This window comes from Equus asinus, unplaced genomic scaffold, assembly GCF_041296235.1.
Source record: "Equus asinus isolate D_3611 breed Donkey unplaced genomic scaffold, EquAss-T2T_v2 contig_193, whole genome shotgun sequence".
Classification (NCBI taxonomy): Eukaryota; Metazoa; Chordata; class Mammalia; order Perissodactyla; family Equidae; genus Equus; species Equus asinus.
This window is the reverse complement of record NW_027224842.1, coordinates 253,254-266,716: the sequence shown is the minus strand read 5'-3', so window position 1 is coordinate 266,716 and position 13,463 is coordinate 253,254. Positions and strand designations below refer to the sequence as shown.

Below are 13,463 nucleotides of genomic sequence, written 5' to 3'. Positions count from 1 at the left end.
TTTAATTTTTTGTGAGGAAGACTGTTACTGAGCTAACATCTGTCCCAATCGTCTACTACTTCATATGAAGGAGGCCGCCTCAGCGTGACTTGACGAGCGGTGCTAGGTCTGCGCCTGGGATCCGAACCCGCGAACCCCAGGCCACCGAAGCGGAGCCTGTAAACTTAACTGCTGTGCCCCCGGGGCAGGCCCCTGAGTGCCTGTTTCCTTGCCTTGTGGCGGTGGTTCCGTTTTCCCGTCTTTCTCTTTTCTTCTCTCCCGCGAGGCGGAATGAATTGCGAGCCCAATGCCCTGAGCTGTCGGCCACAGTCGCTGCCCTTGTACCTTTGTGCAATACGGTGTTGGTGTTTCCTGAGCACCGACCACATCTTCCCATGAGCCATCTCACTCAACTGCCGCGTTCAGGACAATCTGTGACTGACGTGCCACCAGCATCCTGTATTCACGGTGGGAAAACTGAGGCACAAGGAGTCTGGCGCTCCAGGCAGAGGGCAGGGCACCTACACTGTGGGGTGGCTGCCCCTGGGCTGGTTCTGGAGCCGTTGTCAACCATGTGCCTTCTCCCCAGTCCATGGCTGGGCTGACACAGACCCCTGGGCTGCTAAGTCACAGGGACGTCGTTCGCTGCTGGTCAGCGCTAGGAGGCCGCGCACCTGGTCACCTGGGAAAGGACAAGGAAGAGGGATGACAGCGCTGCTACGCCTCCATGCAGACACACTGCTCGGCCTCTCGCCTACGACCAGGTGTGATTCCTGAAAACGAGGTTGCTGTCACCGTGTCAGCCGGCTTCTGCCAGACCCGTTACACAGTTAATACTCAGGCCGGTCCTGAGAAATGGACTTTGACAAAATGGACAGAACGTGACAAAGAACTTAAATCAAATCTTCCTGCGGCTGTCAGTGCACAGCAATCCACCACGAGGCTCACCCTCGCCCCCCTGGCTGGCCCGAGCGTCCCCATGGGTGCCCTCCTCCCCCTGGATGGCCACAGGCACACTCCAGCTGGCGACGGCGTGATGCTGACTCCACCACACGAAGCCCTGAAAGCAGCGGGGTGGGCTCACTGGGGCGTCCTGGACATGTGGTGTCAGGCCCTGTGTCGCTCACGCCCACTATCTGTGCCCCCCTCCTGTGGAGACATAGGGACATTTCCTGCCCAAGGGCTGCCAAGCGACAGCTCTGGAACCTCGCTGGACACTCACGAGGAAGTCTGTCTTCATCTGCACAAGTCACGCGTGGCGACCAGACCTCCTCATGAATCCGCAGTCTACGCAGATGCGAATCCAGGCTGGGATCCGCGAGCAAGGCTTTGCCCTGGGGTCCTGGCGGCTCTGCCTGGGGAAGTAACGTGGCCTTTGTGCCCTGGTGACCTCGCGGTGACCCGGCCGCCACCACACGTGAGGGGAGGGCGGGAGGCCAGCATGCCCCTTTGTGGAGCAGCAGCAGCAGCAGCGAGTGCTCGTGGCTCCTGTCCTAGGCGTGAGGATACATGCGAGCACCTCCTGAGGGGGCTTTGGGGGCCTGGTGTCCCTGGTGCTGGTGTCTGCACACACCACAGTCCTAAAGGTGGGCGGTCCCCACCACGGGCTAGGCGCCTGTCCTGCGTTGTTTAAAGGTGAGCGAGTGCAAGAAGCTTACAAAGGCCCCAATCTGAATGGGAGCACAGGGAGGCAGCCGGCACGGCCTCAGCACCGCAAGAGTGTGGCTCGTCCACGTGCTCCTGCGGGAGGAGCTCCGGGGGCCACCACCATCTCCGACACCGCATTCCCTCCTGCCCCGTCAGCAGAGGGCGCTGTCAAACTGAGGTTCCGCCGTCTGGGGGAACTAAGACACCACACAGGCATCATGCTCCACCCCCACCATACTCTGAACCAGGTGGAGCATCTCCTCATTTGTCTAAAAGGCAAGGACACCATCTTCCCTGCCCCTTCTCTACTCCACGCTGTGCCGTCATTTCTGTTCCTCCTCTGACCATTCCCAGGGCGGCACGTGTCTTCGGCTTTGTGAGTTTTGTCCTCCGTCCCCAGGCCCCACGTCTTTTTATTTACTTTGTGACGTCTGTCACCACACGGGAGTTTTTAGATCACGTTTGTAGTCGGCTTCATTCTCTCGTTGGTCTAACAGATGGTCCAAGGCAGCACTGGGAGCTACTTTATGACATCTGAGCACGTGCCCTGTGCTCACGAACTCAGAACGACCGGCACCACGGGGACAACGTCTGAGGTCTGTACAGTGGCCCATCGACCCTCCCATGGCCCTGCTGGGCGGGGAGGCCTCGGACAACAGGAGAGGCCAGAGGTATAGAGAAGGACATGGGGGGCCAGTTCCAAGGAGGATGGACACCGGGCCCCCGTGATGCAGGCTCGGCCGCAGTCCGAGAGGGAGAAGCTGATGGGCCACCCGGGCAGAGGGGCCAGCCTGGGCCAAGGGCACGGGGAGCCCCAGGTCCTGTGTGGGCCTCGCAAGGGGCAGAAACCACGCGTCAGGAGCAAGTTCACCAAACCTCTGTGGGTGGAGACGCGCCAACGTGTCTTCCGAAGCTGCAAAGACTGAGCACTCTAGGAGGCAGTATTCACACTGCAGGGGATGAACCACATCTGACGGTTTCTACCCGCTTCCTGAGCACATGGCGCAGAGATTCCCACGACAGCGATGGCACCGGCTCAGTCACCTGTTCCTCCTTCTCCATCCCCCACCGTCTGCTGGTCCGCTTGTCTCCAGGGGCAGGAACAGGAAGGGGATGGGGCCCAACAGCCAAATGGGCCTCCCAGTCAGGACTGGCGGGGAAGGGCCTGCTGGTCGCGATGGAGACACACACACAGACGCACACACACGCATGAGGCCTCCACGCCCAGGGCTGCCACGCGAGGGCCTGTCTCTGCCTCAGCTCGTGTGTCTGTTCCTGGGGGTGGACACACAGCTCGCTGATCTCCAGGAACCCCTCGCCTCGTGCGGCAGCCCGGGTCCTTCTGACCCTGGAACACAGCAGAGCTCCTGTCTTCCTCTGCTCCGGGCCCTGAGGCCTGGCCCCGAGGACACACGCATAGCTCCATGAGACATGACCTTCTGGACAGCGGCACAGGACGAGCAGAGTGGGACACGAGCGAGCTTACTGCCTGGGGAGCTTGACCATGGTGGAGGGAGGACGCCCACATGGGCTGCGCAGTGAGAGACGGCCCCTGTGGTCAGAGCCATGCGGACGGGGGGAATTTGGGGGGAATTTGGCAGATGGAGGGAGGGAGGAAGGGAGACAGCTACAAACTTAGGGGCAAAGACACAACCACAGGTCTTTGGTGCTCTTGACAGCGCCCTGCAGACACCCCGCATGGCCACACTGGCTGCTGCCAGCAGGAGGGCTTCCCTTGAGGGTGCCACACGTCCCTTCCACCAACACGCTGGTACAGGAGGACGGTCCCCTGGGTCAGGAGTTTGAGAACCACTGCACCACAGCTCCCTGGGGCACAGCGGGTGTGTGGAGGCGCTAATGACTGCCCCTGTCACTGCCCACCTCAGGGCCTTTGTGCCTACTGTTCCCAGGCGCCCCACAAACACTGCCTTACCTCATCTAAGACCATGATCAGATCCCACCTGCCACTAGCATGTCATCAATAGACAACACAACACCCCCCGCCTGAGCCCACTCCCACCTGCCGTCCCCTCACACCAACCATCACCCCAGGTCACAAGGTCATCCCTGACACACCACACATCCCACCCCACCTGCCGCCCCCTCATAGTAACCGTTACCCCAGGTCACAAGGTCATCCCTGACAGGACAAACATCCCACCCTACCTGCTGCCCCTTCACAGGAGCCATCACCCCAGGTCACAAGGTCATCCTACACACCACACATCCCACCTCACCTGCAGCCCCCTCATAGGAACAATCACCCCAGGTCACGAGGTCATCCCTGACAGAACACACATCCCACCCCACCTGCCGCCCCTTCACAGGAACCTCACCCCAGGTCACAAGGTCATCCCTGACAGAACACACATCCCACCCCACCTGCCGCCCCCTCATAGTAACCGTTACCCCAGGTCACGAGGTCATCCCTGACAGAACACTCATCCCACCCCACCTGCTGCCCCCTCACAGGAACCATCATCCCAGGTTACAAGGTCATCCCTGACAGAACACACATCCCACCCCATCTGCTGCCCCCTCACAGGAACCATCACCCCGGGTCACAAGGTCATCCCTGACAGAACACACATCCCACCCCATCTGCTGCCCCCTCACAGAATACATCACCGCAGGTCACAAGGTCATCCCTGACAGAACACACATCCCACCCCACCTGCCGCCCCTTCACAGGTACTGTCATCCCAGTCAGGCTCTGTAGGCTTTTCTGTCATCCCAACTAGAAGGTGCAGCTACCCTCCAGTGCCTGGCACAGAGCAGGCCCCCAGCAATATGCAGTGATGGAACGCACATCCCAAAGAGCTCCCCTGAAAGGAAAACACCTTTCGCTGTGTTCGGAAAGCTGCTACCTCAGAGAACTTGGCCACATGACTCTGTTTCCCTCTGTCCACAGTGAGTCTCTCCCAGCCTGGAACCTTCCATGTCTCTCACACTCATGGGGAAGCAAGCGTCTCCCACCAACTCACTCCCTGAGGCACAGCGCAACACTGGATGACCCAGTTCTGGTGCTGGACTTGCAGGATCGACTCAGGGAGAAGTAAATGCTAACATGTGTGCTCTTTCTGCGGCCCTGTCAAGACCCAGGTACCCGGACCAGCCCTTCTGAGGAAGGCAGCTGGAAATGCTGGGGAGAGCACTTGACAAACATCTTCCTGAGTGCCTCACGGACTGGCAAGAGAGGAAGGACTCTCAGGGCACGGACGCTGGGAAGGGGCACCCAGCGAGGCCAGGAGAGGCTGGACAGGCGCTGCCTTCAGGGAGTGCACTCAAGGGGGTGAAGTGACCGTCACCTCACAGTGTTGCAGAGCTCGGGGACAGGAGGCAACATCCAGCATCCTCGACGGAGGCTGCCCCCTGAGCGGGATCCTGGGGGCTGCCCCTGCAGTGAGAAGAATGAAGTGGAAATAAATCCCCACCAACCTCTGACCCCAGGAAGGAAAGGACAATCATAGGCCTGAAAGCTGGTGCTGCATCAAGGGGCTGTGGGCAGGGGTGGTGGCGAAGCTCCCTAGAGCTCACAGCAGACTCCCAGTCAAGTGTGCAAACCAAATGTACATCCTGTGCCTGGTCCCCAAACCCTCCAGCCGACGACATCAGGCTGCCACAGATCAGCAGTGCCCGGAAGCAGCAAGATGTGCTGAGGTGAACCATCCTCAACTCGGGACTCAGAAAACGCCCCAAGTTCCAAGGAAAGTGAGGCGTTCATGATCAAAATGCACAAACACACATGAAAGGAAGGCACCATGGGGGAGAGCCGGCAAGCAGGGAGCAGCTGGGCTGGCGAAGACTCCGGACTCTGACGTTGTTGAGAATGAGAGCCGACACGCTTCATATATCAAGACAGGGAGAGGCTTGAAGATGCAAGAGTGAGGAGACTTAAGACAGCCCCAAATAAAACGTCCAGAAGAACAGGAAACACACTTGCTTTCTGGGTTGGAGAGCAGAGCAGCACAGCTGGGAGGGACTCGTGCCCCGGGAGGGAGGAGACGCAGGTGCTGAGCCTGCAGCTGCAGAGCTGGAGACACATCCTGAGACCCGAGGCCCAAGGAACCCCAAGCAGGAGTCCTTGGAGCGACCCACACTGCACACCGGACGACGAGACTGGACAACATCCAAGACAGCGGCAGATCCTCAGAACCTGCCACAAGGAGACGGAACGGAACAGAAAAGGGGACCGTCTCCAAAGGAGCGACCCAGGAGCCCTGCAGCCAGCTTCTCGACAGAAATGCAGGGGCCAGAGCTGGAGGAGAGCGGCTGCCCTTTCGCCCAAACGCCACCTCCCGGGAGGTGTCTGCCACACAAAACCAACATGGAGACAGTTTGAGACCAAAACGGAAGAAAAGCAAAAGCGAGCCGGCCACTGTCAGCAGACGCTGGTCCAGGATGTGCGGGGGACCGTGCGTCAGGCAGAAGCCAAGTGCTCCTGACGCAGGTCGGAGATGCAGGAAAGGGGCGTATGGGGGGCAAATCTCAACACGCTGACTGTGTGAATCATCATAAGGCGGCGATTTTATTTCTTTTTAAAAACCCTCCGAAGGCAACAACAGCAGTATAAAATGAATGGGGTCATGGAATGGAAGTGTCTGAGAGTTTTGTTTTTTTTTGTTGAAGAAGATTAGCCCTGAGCATCTGCCGATCCTCCTCTTTTTGCTGAGGAAGACTGGGCCTGAGCTAACATCCGTGCCCATCTTCCTCTACTTTATATGTGGGACGCCTACCACAGCATGGCTTGCCAAGTGGTGCCATGTCTGCACCTGGGATCCGAACTGGTGAACCCCGGGCCGCTGAAGCAGAACATGCTCACTTAACTGCTGCGCCACTGGGCCAGCCCCCATCTGAGTGTTTTGAGCTGGAAGGCAAAGGTATTAATTTTTCACCTGGAAAAATCCAGTAGTGGCCATTTCTAGGATGAGCAGTCAGCTAGGAGCAAGGGAATACTCCAAAGTAGGAGAGGAAAAGAGAAAGAGGAGGCAAGAATGGACAGGACGAAAATAAACCAAGATGGACGAACAGTCATAACACGTGGAAACAGACAAACGGCACAGTTAAAAGATGAAGATCAGAAGGAAAAAGAGAATCGTGTCTATTCACAAGAGACACACATAAGACGTAAGGGTGCAGAGGGTGAACATCTTCTCAAAAGACGGAAAAGGGTAGAGGGGCCGTGGGGTGGCTGGACTGATGTGCACACAAGAGGTGGAGGTGTGGACAGTACTAGAGAGAGACAGGGACCGCGTCAGGGCAGGCGACCAGGGGAAACGACATGCCTCAGAGCTGGCCAATGCCGGCCCCAGGAGCCCCACACGGACACGGCAGACGCTGCAGGGAAAAGCAGAGGTCCAGCCCCCAGGGAGGCCGGGCCCAGCTCCCCGGAGCGATGACGGAGCTGACGGGACAACGAGAAACAAACAGCCTGCTGCAGACACGGGAGATTTACAAGTTTAATCTCCGGGACAGAAATAGATGCGGCCCCAGCACAGCTGCAGCTCTCACATTCTTTTCCAACACACAGGACGCCGTTGGGGGCTGGCCACCTCCTGGGCCGCAAAACAGGTCTCAGCAGGTCCTGCAGGGACCGTGGGGCGCATTCCCCGACCTCCAGGGGACGCGGCCAGATGACTGGAATGAACAAAAGTGGCAAAAACACACACGTGTGTGTGTGAAAGGAGAGTCCTAAAGTACGGCTCAGGCCTCTTAAAAAATGACAACCAGCCGACCAAGGGGCATTCGGGTCCCCAAGCCTCTTGCCTGGGCTCCCACCCGCCCCGCCCCACGCAGGCCCCCTGCAGCCCCGATCAAGGGGCACGGCCTCACGGAGAGCTACTTCTGTAGAGGGCCCCAGCCGCCTGCTCCCTGACTCGACCCCACTCCTGGGACCTCAGACTCGCCCATGGGCCTCCCAGAACACACAGTGGGGCGGAGCGGTGCCCCCACGACCAAAATCCAAGCCCTGGGATAAAGCAAAGGCATCTCTTCTCCCGCAGAAGGGTGTGGGGGAGCCCAGCAGAAATCCGTCCAGCTGTGTCTCTGGGGTCACACCTCCCAACACCAGCCTCGGACGGTCAGGTCCCAGAGGGGTCAGACGGCACATGCTGGGACATCAGATGGGTCCCTCCGACTCCAACGGGCCAGGACAGGGCACAGGTGGCAGAATGAGAGCAGGCCAGGCAGGGACGCTGGGCCGGAGCGGCCAAGCCCAGCAGCGTCCTGGGCGGCCCCGTCTGAGACCGGATGCAGCAGCAAGGCCGGGACGGGGCCCTGGACGGGGCCAGGGAGCTCAGGGGGACAGCCTGTGGATTCCAGGTGAGCCCAGGCCCCAAAGATGCTGCACCCAACAGGAGGCCCCTGTGGGCCGCGAGCTTTCTCCTCGGCTCCCGTGGACCCTCCACCCCAGCTGGCAGGAGGTGCGCCAACTAAACGCGTGAACGACACTCCACGCTGACAGATGGGAGCCAGAGGTCAAAGTTTAACACAGGGGAGCCAAAGACAACAACGGGGGAGCCAGGCCCTGCACACGGGTTCGTGCGAAGGATCTCCCTCCAGCACAGGAGGGGCCGGGCTCACTGTGGAGGCTGCTGGGCCAGCCGCGTTCACAGGAGGGAGCAGAGCTGTGTTCCCAACACTGACACAGACGGGGGAGCCCGGCTGAGCGGGGTCCCCGGCCTGGACACTGTCAGCCTGGCTCTGCACCTGCCCCACAGGACGGGCTCCCAAGGGGGCGTGTGTGCGGCTCTGGAGTGGCCTGTGAGGGGAACCTGCATCCACAGCCGAGTGGACAGAGGGGCCGCTTCCAGCTGCCAGGGTCCTGGGAATGTGGATCAAAGGGGGTATTCATGACCCTTCCTGCAGGGTACTGTGACCCCACCCAGACTAGGACCCCAGACTGTGGCCCACTTGCCATCTGGGACAGGCAGAGCTGGGAGGCCACGCTGTCACCCCAGGGAGGGGAGGTCAGCTCAGAGTCCAGGACTGTCCCCAGGGGGTGGCCACACTGGGGTCTGGAATGACGCTCAGCGGGGTCTGTGTGCCCTGAAGGACCCTGCAGGGAGGCTGGACAGCGTGTCCGGGCCCACAGCAAGGTGACAGAGTGGAGGAGCAGAGGCGCCCGTCAACTGTGCCTGAGCCTGTTTGTGGAGAGTGGGTGATGGGACCCCCGGGGTACAGGACGCTCAGGACCCCTTCCAGCGGGGTGAGCCGAGCATGTCCTGGGCCTGAGAGAGCCTGCAGTGACCACCGGGAGTTGGCGCTGCTCGGCGCCCAGAAGGCCCGAGAATCCCTGGGCAGGGTGGGCGGGTGGACATGGGAGGCGGGAGCAGGGATGGCTCCACTGTGGACGGCACAGCCGTGCCCCAGGGTCCTCTGCTCCGGGCCAGGGGGGCCCACTGAGCGGGTGGCGTGGCCGTCAGGCTGAAGCACCACCTCCCTCCCTCCACCCCCAGCCTCTCCCTCTACCCCCAGCCTCTCCCAAAGATGTTGGCTGACCCCCCCAAGGCTGTGTCCCGAATCCGCCCTCCAACATCTTGGGATGAAAGGAGCCAGGAGAACTCTCCTTCTGCTCCTCCCACAACCCCCATGAGAAAGACCCACTGGTCCACCGCCTGCAGCCCAGGGAGCACTCACGTTACGCAATGCACATCGTCACGGCTGAGAAGCAAGGTTGAGACATGTTTTCTGTGACAAGAAACAACTTCCCATGAAATGAATTCATAAAGTTTGATTCCCAAAAAGTGATTTTCATTTGATAAGCAGCAGCCCTAAAGCAATGCAGACTTTCCTGCATGGGCTCTGTGGGGAGCCGGGCCCCCAGGCACGACCATCCTGGGCGAGGCTGGAGGGATTTCCGGGTCTCCCACACAGCCCAGTGGACCATCAGGAGAAACCCTAACTGCCCCACATCTGTTTTCCTATCGTCAAAGCAGGACCCGCGTGGGGCAGATTCCACTCCTGGGTCTCCAAATGCAGGCACTTTCCTTAAAATCTAGGGACAGACTCACACCTTCCCCAGCTGCAGACAAAACTTCAGAAGTTGGAAGACACAAGACAGGAAAAATTCCCAAGCTGTGTAAAAGCTGAGATATGATCCCAGAAAAACTCCCATTAAAATATCAGCAGAAGGCAGGTCTTTTTTTCCCCCAGATGGCCCGGTCTGATTGGATGTCATTTTTTTTGGCCACAACAGGACGTTAAGTCCTGGCCTAGAGAAAAAGTGCGGGTGTCTAACTGCAAGAGGTGAGGCGTTCAGGAGCAGGAGCCCCGGCCCCAAGCCCTGTGGCCCTGCCCCCAGCACCGGCCCAGAGCTGAGGCGAGGACAAGATATGCCACGGAGACCCCTCGAGTCACAGACAGACTCTGGGGATCACGGGCTGTCTGATGCTTCCAAACGACTGGGTCCCTCAAACTAACTCGTAACACGTCCAAGGTGTAGACACAGCAGGTCTTACTCCTCCGAGCACACACAACCATGGAGAGGGTGTCTACACGCCAACTACTCACTATCAGCACCGAGCCATCCACTTGCCCGGCCCATGTGTGCAGATCCCCACAGCCCAGTAAACACCATGTGGCCGAGAAGGCCAGGCGTCCCACAGGGCCGTGTCATCATGGAGATGGCCGTGACCATGGGCCAGGCTTCCCACCGGGACCACAGGGTCAGGTCCCCACCCGAGCCAGAACCTGTCCACGCGCTGGGGGCTTGCATCCTGGCCACACCGCGGCACCTGCCGCCAAAACTCCAGCAACGGGCGAGCTCTTAGGAGCTCTCCCAGCGACTTCACGCGGGACCCACGCTCCCTGCACGGGTGGGTGCGAGCAGCCCCCGCCCCCCCCACACCAGGGAGGGACTCGGGAGGGACCCGGGTGGGCCGGGGGGGTGACATGCGGCAGACCTGGACCTGCTGGAAGGCCTTGAGCCTCTTCTTGAAGCGGGAGGGCAGCACGAAGTCGCAGCCGCGGGCCAGTGAGGCCAGCTCCTGCCTCAGGCTGGGGTCCTGGCACAGCGACGGCTCGTGGAGCCGCATGTCGGCTCGCGTGGGCCGCCAGGGCCCGGGCCAGGCACCTCGCTCTGGCTCTTGCTCTCGGGGCTGGGCCTGGCTGGGGCCGCTGGGCTCGGGGCGGCAGCTGCGCCCGGCAGGACGGTTGGGGTGGCTGGGCTCAGCGCACTCCGTGCGTCGCTGGCCAGGCGCTGTGGGGGCCGGCCCAGGCGGCGCGCGTTCCACAGGCTGAGGAGGGCACATGGCTGGAGGAGGGGTGGCAGGCCACCCCTCCCGCGGGCGGGCGGGCCGGCGGCTGTGCAGGTGGGAGGGGACAGCTGGCGCGCCCTGACGGAGCAGCTCTCTGCGAGGCTGCTGAGGGTGCGGGAGGCCTTGCAGGGGGCGGTGTCTGCAGGGACCCCGGCTGTGGCTCAGTGTGGACGCACAGGGCACAAACAGGTCAGCAAGGACAGCCGATCTGGGGCAGATCTGGGGCCGCCTGCCAGCGCTCGCACAGCGGGGAGGTGGCGCTCTCCCCAGAAGCAAAGCCTGCCTGCCCGCCCACGACTAAAGGGGACCTGCCACAGGCTCCTCGCGGAGGAGCGGGTTCTACGCTGAGGCCCCAGCCTGGGACCCAGATGCAGCCAAGCAGCTGTTCCCTCCCTGAAAACGCACTGGGAACAAAGGGGTCTGCCCGCCCCAGCTTCCCCTGCTCGTTAGAGGCTGAGAAAACATACTGAAGCTGCAGAGGACACCGGAAAGTTTTCTCTTCAAAAATCGGGTGAGGGGGTGAGTATTCTGGCTTCTGTAGTCTTGGTGCCGGTTCCACACGACAAAACGTAGAATGTCAGGACAGGGCAGAAAGTACCACAACATACAAGGTAACAATATGGAACGACAGTGTGGAACGTCACGACAAAGTACCAAGTAACCAGAACGTCCAAAATAACGACAGTGCACAAAGTACCAACAGGGCAGAACGTAACCACAACGCAGGATGTAGCGCTAACGCACACCATAAGGTAGGAGCCAGTCACATAAACGTCAACAGGGCAGCAGACAGCAGGTGCACTGAGGATGCGGCCAGCGGACACACGGACACCCGGCACCTCCGCCCGCTCCCGCAGGAAGGACCAAGGCTGCAGTGGGGGCCGAGTCGCCTGGGCCCACGCAACTCAACAACAAAACATCAAACAACCCAATCAAAAAATGGGCTGGAGACATGAACAGACATTTCTCCAAAGAAGATATACTGATGGCCAATAGGCACAGGAACAGATGCTTATCATCGCTGATCATCAGGGAAATGCAAATCAAAACTACACTAACATATCACCTTACACCCGTTAGAATGACAAAAATATCTAAAACTAATACTAACAAATGTTGGAGAGGTTGTGGAGAAAAAGGAACCCTCATACACTGCTGGTGGGAAGGCAAACTGGTGCAGCCACTATGGAAAACAGTATGGAGATTCCTCAAAAAATTAAAAATAGAACTACCATACGATCCAGCCATCCCACTACTGGGTATTTATCCAAAGAGCTTGAAGTCAGCAATCCCAAAAGTCCTATGCACCCCAATGTTTATTGCAGCACTATTTACAATAGCCAAGATGTGGAAGCAACCTAAGTGCCCAGCAACAGATGAATGGATAAAGAAGATGTGGTACATATATACAATGGAATACTACTCAGCTGTAAAACAGAACAAAATCATTCCATTTGCAATAACATGGATGGACCTTGAGGGAATTATGTTAAGTGAAATAAGCCAGCAAGAGAAGGATAATCTGTGTATGACCCCACTCATATGAGGAATTTAAAATTATGGACTAAGAACAGTTTAGCGGATACCAGGGGAAAGGTGGGGTGGGGGGTGGGCACAAAGGGTGAAGTGGTGCACCTACAACACGACTGACAAACATTAATGTACAACTGAAATTTCACAAGATTGTAACCTATCATTAACTCCATAAAAAAGTGTTAAATGTATATCTTTTTTTACTTATCAAATACTTAAGGGAAAAAAAGACTACCCATTGTAGGACAACTTACTCTGAAGTAGACACTCTCACATATGGACAGTGGTAATAAAAGGATTTAGAAAACAACTTGGCAATAAGCCTTTGATCTCTTGAGTAATTCTGCTTCTTTTTATCTATACAAAGAAAATAATTCTTAATAAATAACTTTACTCACAAAAGATACTGATCTATGAGTTATTTACAACAGCGAAAACACTGTAAATAATTAAAATGTATAATAATGGCTAAATAAACAGGTATGCATAAAAGTCATACAATATCATACCATCCATTAAAAATAATTCAAAAAAGTTCAATTATAATATGGAAAATAGTTCACACTACAATGCTAACCAAAAATAGCAGGCTATAAGTTGTAGACAAAATATGATCACAACTATGTTTAAAAGCACATGAGGTAAGCCCTGTGGGATAGTGGTTAAGTTCACGTGCTCCACTTTAGCGGCCCGGGGTTCATGGGTTCAGATCCCAGTCTCAGACCTACACACCACTTATCAAGCCATGCTGTGGCGGTGTTCCACATACAAAATAGAGGAAGACTGGCACAGACGTTAGCTCAGCAACAATCTTCCTCAAGCAAAAAGAAGATAAGCAACAGATGTTAACTCAGGGCCAATCTTCCTCAACAAAAAAAAATACAATAGGGGGCCAGCCTGGTGGCATAGTGTCGTTAAGTTGGCAGCAGCCTGGGGTTCACAGGTTCAGATCCTGAGCACAGACCTAGCACCACTGTCAAACCACGCTGTGGCGGCATCTCACATAAAATAGACGAAGATTGACACAGATGTTAGCTCAGCAACAAT

At 57.8% G+C, this 13,463-nt stretch overlaps 1 protein-coding gene across 1 annotated transcript in view; it reads right to left on the bottom strand.

Moving 5' to 3' along the window:
- The window catches only part of LOC139043180 (serine/threonine-protein phosphatase 2A regulatory subunit B'' subunit beta-like), a 55,520-nt gene extending 44,351 nt beyond the window's left edge, over positions 1-11,169 (bottom strand). The window contains exon 1 of the mRNA XM_070503472.1: positions 10,530-11,169. Within this exon, the coding sequence (XP_070359573.1) occupies positions 10,530-10,877 (348 nt within the window). The 5' untranslated portion in view covers positions 10,878-11,169. The remainder of the gene's footprint in view (positions 1-10,529) is intronic.
- Positions 11,170-13,463: the final 2,294 nt, after the last annotated feature.